Below are 8,962 nucleotides of genomic sequence, written 5' to 3' on the forward strand. Positions count from 1 at the left end.
ATGTCTACTCCCAAGTCATTCAGATATTTTTTGGTCTCCTTTCTCTAATTCCCTTCTTCATTACCCTACACTTGCTACAGTTGAACTCTGCTATTTGTCTGTCTACTCTGACAGTTCGTCAATGCTTATTAGTTTTGACATTCAGTAGGTTATTAACATAAATTAGGAATAGTGATGGGCCCAGGACCATGTAGAATACAGAATAATGTAAATGAAACAATTTATATGTTAGTAAATAACAATGTCAAACTACACTAACAATGCAATCCATTTCCTCCCAAATGCAATAGACTTACTTTTTATTTTATCCAGTGCATTCCAACACTACTACTTAACCTTTTTTATATTATTCTTACAATAAGCAAAACAGCATCACAGCATCTGAATGCAGTAATAAAGGGAGCTCACATGTTCTGCCAAGATACAACTCCATTCCACAATAGTTCTTCAAACAATATAATTCATTTTATAATACAAATTTTGTTAATGTATTCCCTTTCTTAGTAACAATGAAAACATGTATCAGTTAAGTCAAATACACACCTGAACTTTGGCAGTGAGGGAATCTTGAGTGACGGAAGGATAGTCTACTCTATCTTCTTGTTCTGTCTCGCCTCTCAATCTTACATCCTGGTCTTCTGCCCATGTATTCTGGTCTTCTTGCAGTTGGTCACCATCCACAGACCGTGATGTGCCTTTAGAAGGAGAACTACTTTTGGAGTGTATGTCTTCGTGAGGCGAGTCACTCTCAATTCTTCGCCGTCGCTTTGGATGAGGACTACTTCTGTCATCACTAGAGCTGTGAGACTGTTTTGTCTTTGTGTATGGGCTACTTCTCTCATATGAGTGTCTACTTCTTATGTGAGGGCTAGCTCTATCATCACTATTTCGTTGATGATGAGCCGTCTTACTACTGTTAGGGGGTTCATCTGGTACTGCTAGACCTTTAATCTGCAGTAACTCTGCCACTTTTATCAATCGAGCCAAGTCAGTCTGTGCAACACTCACAACACCAGCATACATGTAGCTCAACAGGGCCTCTAGTTCATCACACTGGACATCTCTCAGCACAACCACTGGATGTTTGCAAGGTGTGTGTTCAAACATATTTTCAAAATATTCACTACATGTTGAAAGCACCAACTTATGAACTGGATAAAATTTACCGTCGCAAGCCAAAGTTACATCTGTGTATCTCTCCTGTCAGGAAATAAGAAACAAATTATTAACTTTAGGCCATAATTACATATACAGTAAAATGTATATCAGTAAATTATTTTATATGCACCTAATTATCATTTGATCAACTTATTACTATACTTATAAGCACATTAATACACAATTGTAACAGATTTAAGCGTATTGTAGTTTCTTTGTCAATGTTTTCATTGTCAATGTTTGTCAATGTTAATGAGGGGAATTCTTGGACAGTGAGATCAGGATTCCAGGATATAACCTATACAGGTGTGATAGGATAATTAGGTCACATGGAGGAGTGGGTCTGTATATTAGGGAAGACCTTGTATGCTCAGAGCTCCTTAACGTTACAAATGAGGTGGTAGAAGTACTGGGATTAAAAATAGAGAAAATAAATTAGTGATTATTCTAATATACAAACGGCCAGATGCAACGGCCGAGGAATTCACAGAACAGATAAACAAAATAGAGAATACAGTAGCCTTGATAATTTAGAGAACCCGATACCTGATATTATCTTCCTAGGAGACTTCAACTTGCCTAGTCTCAGATGGAGACTAGCAATCAATAATATTATACAGTACCAGGAAATCTATCGTGACCTAACCAACCACAGATTAGAAAACTACTCAGATTCTGTGACAAATTTTCACTCAACCAGCAGATATCAGAGCCAACGAGAAATGAAAATATTCTAGATCTGGTCTTTACGAACAATTAAGATATTATCAGGGACATTACTATATTAGATACCACATACTCGGATCACAAACTCATTGAAGTGCAAACGACCATCAATACTCAGAATAGACCTAAAACGTTGATCAAGCAAAAGGGGTTATTCAGTAAATTAAATTTTAATAATAAAAGGATAGACTGGGAGAAAATAAACAGGCAACTTACAAACATTCCATGGGAAACTGTTCTAAGTAATACAAGTCCTACAGAAGGAATTGAAAAACTGACTTCGGAAGCGTATCAAGTCTGTCTGAAACATGTTCCTTCGAGGAAAGCCAGAAAGAGATCCAACATAGAAAGAGAACGCAGACGACACTATAAAAGAAGAAAAAAAATAACAAATGCTTAAGCAGACACGACTTTCCCGTCAAAGAAGGAATAATTTAAAGAGTGTAATTGAAGAAATCAAGCGGAAACTGAAACCCTGAAACACAAATTGAAACAACAGCCTGGTCAACCAGACCCCCTAATTAGGAGGCAATGGCCATGGGAACATTGATCCCCATAACCAACAACATGCAGACAACAAGTAGGCAGAGTATGTCCAATATAAAAATTCAATGCAGGATTTACTAAGGATCCCCCTGTACAAAAACTACCTGTATAGCCAGATATTTGTCCATCAACCCCAACTAAAGCTTAACACTTTCGCGCTATCTGGACGCGCCGGCGCGTTCGGTTTCGTCTAACGTAAACGCATAGTGGACATAAAGTTATGTCTACTTTTAAAATATTTGTATAAAATTCAATTTTTATCCGATTTACTTTGGGTTTGTTTCAAACTGCGCGCTATGAGGCTCTCTTTCTCACCACTAGGCTGCATGGTACAATAAGTTCATGAAAGGTGTGGATAACTTCGATCAAATGGTATTTTGTCCCAAACGGGTTGCAGGTGGGTGACTTTAGCCGTTTATACTGGTAATTCTTCCCCCATATCATGTATTATATGCATATGTCTGTTTAGGGAATTTTATTCCGATCAATATACAACCAAAAATAACTGTGCAACAAGTATAATCTTGACAAACATAACAAAAGTAAAAATATTTCGTGTGTGTTTGACGCTCACTGATATGTTCCAGCGTTGTTTTATGTTTGTCGCTATTCTAACTTACGCTTTGTTGATATTTTTTACCTATGGGCACATAGAACATTCTATTGCGAACACATTGACATAAAAATGAATGACGTATATAGAAAATTAATGTCATGAGAGTGAAATAAGTATAAACTTTCAAAGCGCCGTGCGTCGTCCCGTCACCGATACCGAGTAACAATTTCGCCACTTCCCACACTCTTGCGGGCGGGCTGCATCATTATTCTACGCTTATATTCATATCACCGTGTTGGGAATTTCATTGTGAGTCCATTGATACCAAAATTAACGCTGTAGAACAAGCGTGGAGGTGATTACAATCCCAAGAGTAAAAACATTTTGTTGCTGATGGGCGCTCACGGCGAGTCATCTACGTAGTTATTTATTTGGTGCTGGTATCCCTATATGTTTCGTGACTTATTTTACTAATGTTCTTCTAGAGAATTTTATTGCGAACACGTTGGTACCAAAATGAAATACGTAGCATGAGAACTAAGATCAGAAGAGTAAAAAGAGTATACACATTTTTGTTTTTACGCTTAAGCGATAAAAACGCAGCGCGCACATTCGGTTGGCTGAGAGACCTTTGCGGAGAGCGCGAAAGTGTTAAGATGCTTCAGAACTTTTACCCAAAAAACTTGACCAAAAAATGTCTGAGGGTGCATGTTGGTGCACACCAGTCACTGATCTTACATGGTTGCTGCGAACACCTGCTATTGCTACAACCTGCTTATATAAATAACACACTTGTCTTTGCTCCAGTTTAGATTTTACTGTCTTACCTTTATGATTAATTAATATTCTGAGCTTACACTGTATTATCAAAGACAGTTTGTGTTTCACCCATTCAATTCATTAATTAAATATGCCTTATGCATCATTAAATTTAATTTTCCTTAATTTTAGTAGTTATATTACTAAGTATATAATTTTTCTAATGCTACTCCAGTATATGATACTGTACTACCTTAGCTCTGAGTGAGGCCAGTGTGTGGCAGAAAGTTGCACTGTGATTGTTCCAAGATAATGATAGCATTCCATCTGTCATCTTGGCCTCGATTATACCTGTCGAAAGAGGAAACCAAAATTATTTAGGGAAATAATTGAAAGATATAAATTTGTAAAGTAAAATTATCGCAGTGCTGTCATAAGCATTATTAAGTCTGTCATAAGCATTATATTAGAGCATTGAAAGCAATATGTATTGGCTGTGCATATCTGTTGGTACAGTTCTGTACTATACATAATCTAATCAGAGAAATATTATACAATACATTTAATGAACAGAAAACATCAGACATTCAAGTAAAATATTGCCTGAAGTAAAATTTTATCTCTGTACAGCTCCATGGAGCTCTTAATGGCTTAACATTATGTCAGAACTGTATTTTAATTAAATTTGAGCATATAACATGTTAGTAATATAGTCTGTATATGTATTTTCTATGAATTTTTGAAATAAAGCCTCATCTATTAATGAGGCAGCCCTAGCTGCTCGCAGTGTGCACAACACAAGTCTTTATAGTAATTTAACAATTGTACAGCAAATCATTGGTTATTACACTCTTTATAATTTTAGGCACTGAAATATTTGTACTGTATATGATTGGTCTATCATATGATAGGTTACAAAATAAAAATATATTTTGTAAATTTGTAAATTGGACTACTGTACCTATTTTTGAAGGGTTTGCATTTGTGATACATACTGAACATTCTCATTGAACAAATTCTTATTAAGGTTGATCCACAGACTGCAACTGTGCAAACTTGCATACTAATTGCTGCACACACACAAAGCTCAGAAGAAGCACTGCAGAGAAGGCACTAAATTGTTATGATTGTAAGTATTCCTCAAAGTGGTATATGACATTACAGTACAGTATAGTTCATTCTCCAATACAGCAGTTTCCATAAAGAAGTGTTATGGTATTTAACTGAAAATTAAATTTCACTAAGGTGAAGTATGCTGCTTTCATGATTTGTATTTTTTTACTCCTGGTAACAAAGCCATCCTAAAATAAAGCTTTTATCAAAAAGAGACTGTTTAACTATATTATTTAACATTAAATAGTTAACATTTAGCTATTTAACTTTTTTGTTTAATTTGGAACTTTTTATATATTCAAGATAAAAAGTCACATCCTGTGATCTTGGAATAAACAAAATTGAAATTTAATGTAAAACTATTTTTAATAAAACCAATAAGCTTCAAAACAAGCACAACATATAGGTTCTACCCTAATTAGAAGCAAAGTTATGAAAGTTTTTGTTGAGCTTTTAAGCAAAAATGTTGCATTTTTTCAAACTGGCAACCCCGTTGCATGAGTAATGTGCATCGCTGTGCTAAAATTGGGTTGAAAAGTCTATTTATTTGCGATCTAATATGGAATGACCCTTATTGCCTATTAAACTAAACGGTTGTGGGGTATGATGTGTGTCATTCTTGGTAGTGATGGAGTGGTAGTCATTGGAAGCTTGAAACAAACACTTTTAGCTCCTAGCCTACAGCTTTTGGTTAAACTACTGTACAGAATAAAAATTTTCAACTCTTCATATATGGTATAACATGTTAAAATATGGCAGACATCTTAAAACAAACAATTGGAATTAAAAATTAAGAACTTTTTATTTTCCATGTTTAGTGCAAAGCTTTAAATTAAAAATCTTAAGCCAAATATTTATTTGATTCTTACAGGCTATCTTTATGAAAGGTGTTTTCATTAATTTACTTTTTTTCAGAAAAATGTAGGATTTTCAAGTAGTAGTAGAATGAAATCAACGACTGTCATTCATGAGTTCCAAATCTGCAAATTACAAATTGACAAAATATACTATACAGTACAGTACTGTACTTTGAATCTACCACACAGTATCTAGACACATTTTGAATATCACCACATTCAGCCAATATCTGAACATGTTCAGATATTGGTTAGTACATATGGTTAGTACGCGCATATGGTTAGTACACGCAATAATATGTAGCTACCTCACACTACCTTCTTCTTGGTGGTAGGTGCAGTACACTACCATACCATCATTACAACCTTTCCACTACGACACTACTATGTATTAATTAAATATTCTTCACACTAAGGCTGTACACCAGCTCAACACTGGCTCATGGGGGAAGGGTCTAAAACAGTTGACAGATTTACTCACATAAAACGGGGACGGTGGAAAGTAGAAATTACTAAAAAATACAAAACACAGTTTATAACAATGAAGACGGTCCTCCGTGTTTGTTTGGTTCCAATATTCCCATCAGAACTGGCGTAGGCTAACTCTTCAGAAAGTAAACATCTGGTATTCTAAGATATTTAGACGTGAATATGTAATCCAGAAAAATAAATTATAAATGAACTGGAAATTAAATTAATAGAGATTGAATATTTGTGACATACTTTATCAGAAACATTTACGCTGATGACGCTTTCTCACAAACACCAACGTCCAAGGTTTTTTTTGTGAATGTCAAAATAAAATAAGTGTAACTTTATCTATGAAGTTCCAAGCCGTTACTGCATTACAATCGTGCAATGTAATTGCATTTGCAATATATATTATTATTAGTTTTTAACCACCTAGGCTACAAGAAACCTCTATTTCTGTAAGGTTGAGACCCCTGATTCTGGGAGATGCTTGCTCGGATTCTTGGCGCGCATATGGTTAGTTATGTACAAATACGGTTCGTATGCGATTTGTAATGCTAATTTTAATATAGCAAAACTAAGGAGGGCATTTAGCTTATTATTATATGCATTAATAATGTATGAATTATAATGCAGTATATGTGTGTGTATACAAAGCTATTTCAAGATACGAAATATAGTTAAAAATTAAAATGTGTAGATACGAAATGTCTAGTGAGAAACAAATATTATTATTATTATTTTTGATTTACCTAAAGGCCACTAGCCCACGTGGCCTCCGCGAGAACAGGAAGCCGGCGGTCTAATCATCAAGTTCAAGTTCAAGTATGTTTATTGAGATAAGCAATAAATACATCTCAAAGGGATAGAGTAGCTTAGGCTATTTCTACCCCCCTCTACTTCAAGTCCCTCAATGGGCGCACAAATGCTGTGAGTACAAATAGACAAATAACATTACAAGAATCCCATTTAACATTGCAAAGGAACCAACCCACATTGGTGGGGGGAAGCTGGATCTCACGTTTGTATCCACCAGTATTTATGAGTTGTGTCATTGATCAGTTGACCATGTACTGACAAGTGACCACTTTGCTACAGAAACAGTTATTAATTTAGCACTACCTCCCAGACCTCCAGCTCCCGAGCCCGGATGGGACTTTATCAAAGCAGATTGGACGAAGTTTCAGGAATCTCTCGTAACTTGGCACCAAAACTACACTCCTCCTGACAACACCGAAGAAATGGAAAAGATTTAGTAAATGCAATACATAGTTTAGTTTAGTTTAGTTCATTTATTATGCACTCCATACCCATCTTGTGGGCGGTAGTGGAAAGGGTTACAGAGGCACATAATGGGCTCAGGGAATGAACCCCACAATTCATATAGCTAAGCAAGTTACAATCTTAATAAGCAATACATAGAGCAGCGAATCACGCCATCCCCAAGGGGAAAACAATTACCCAACAACATAAGGACCATTCGTATTACTCTGATAGGATCAAAGAGCTACATAACAGACTAAGAACACTGTTTTCCCAAAAACGGTGGGTTTTCTGAGGGAAGAGAACGTATGTCTGGAAGCTGACTTTAACCGCCCCAAGCTGCGCGCGCAACAAGCCGAGGTTATATAAACACGGACGCAGACGGCGTGGCCCTCTTCACAAGCCAGCAGCTGCTCTCTTACAAAACGCCCACCCTCCACCCGGGATCCTCTGCATCCTCTGTTTTATTTTTGAAAGGGACGGCCCACAGACGTGCTCAAGGGGCACTTGTTACTAGCATGCTAAGCATTTGCTGTATCTTTGGGGGTGCTCCGCCGGAACCCCCAAAGTGATAAACCTGCAGATAGCTAAGAAATATTCCCATGAATTGTAATTAGTGTAATTAAATTAATGCAATTTTCATTTACTACCTATGGATGTAGTTATTAATTGTAATTGATTTATACTTTATCATTAAGGATTATTCATTATAATTATTCCTTAATACTTTATTGTTATGCACTAGTCAATAATTATTTATCATTCATCCTAATTAGCTATTTGATTCATTAAAAATAATTGCTTATCATTATACTATTTATTATTATTATTTATTATATAATAATAAATTTATTATTTATTAATTTATTATATATTAATTTATTATTTACCATTATAAAATAAACAAGTCCCCTATCTGAGCACGTTTTCTTCCAACCTCAGAAAAAATTGTGCACGAAAGAATTTAAGAAGAGATAGAACCGAAGCTAATTTAGGACTTCTCAGAGCAGTCCGAGATCATGTGCACGAAGAAACAGCAAAAATCAAAGAAGAAAAATGGCTTGAGTGGTGCGCCAAACTAAATCAGCATACATCCTTGGGTGACATCTGGAGGCTGATCAACAAGGCCAAAGGAAAATCGCTTCCTACTCCGCCGCATCATATTCATCCAGAGCAAGAAGCAGAAAGGTTAGCAAATCTATTTGCTTCAAGAGCCAGTTCCACTCAACTTCCTCAAGTAACTCTGACTCACCAACAAAGACTTCAAGCAGCAAGATGGAAAAAAATAGATGATGCTTTAGCCTTACTTGAACTAGACCAACCTAATCCAGGTGGGGGCGCATAGGCCTATATAATTGGCAGAAGAATTATGCCTACCGCTGAAATTACCTTTCACAAAATCTCTGGACCAAGGGATAGTCCCCCTAGATTGGAAATATGTAAATATTACTCCTATTTTCAATAAAGGCAGAAAGATATTTAGACAAAGGACTTCCGGTGGATGTAGTATATA

At 35.9% G+C, this 8,962-nt stretch overlaps 1 protein-coding gene across 16 annotated transcripts in view; it reads right to left on the bottom strand.

Moving 5' to 3' along the window:
* The window catches only part of LOC123745836 (zinc finger and BTB domain-containing protein 24), a 102,440-nt gene extending 96,097 nt beyond the window's left edge, over window positions 1-6,343 (bottom strand). For 11 of the 16 annotated variants that reach the window (XM_069317582.1, XM_069317583.1, XM_069317577.1 and 8 more), the window contains exons 1-3: window positions 6,034-6,082; window positions 3,999-4,096; window positions 544-1,200 (exon numbers count right to left, since the gene is read on the bottom strand). In XM_069317582.1, coding sequence (XP_069173683.1) covers window positions 544-1,200; window positions 3,999-4,096; window positions 6,034-6,067 — 789 coding nt within the window. In that variant the 5' untranslated portion in view covers window positions 6,068-6,082. Of the gene's footprint in view, window positions 1-543; window positions 1,201-3,998; window positions 4,097-6,033; window positions 6,083-6,196 lie in introns of those variants that run through there. The other 5 variants (XM_045726893.2, XM_045726886.2, XM_045726885.2 and 2 more) reach the window with 1 other exon arrangement.
* Between the last annotated feature and the right edge of the window lie 2,619 nt (window positions 6,344-8,962).

This window comes from Procambarus clarkii, chromosome 88, assembly GCF_040958095.1.
Source record: "Procambarus clarkii isolate CNS0578487 chromosome 88, FALCON_Pclarkii_2.0, whole genome shotgun sequence".
NCBI lineage: Eukaryota > Metazoa > Arthropoda > Malacostraca > Decapoda > Cambaridae > Procambarus > Procambarus clarkii.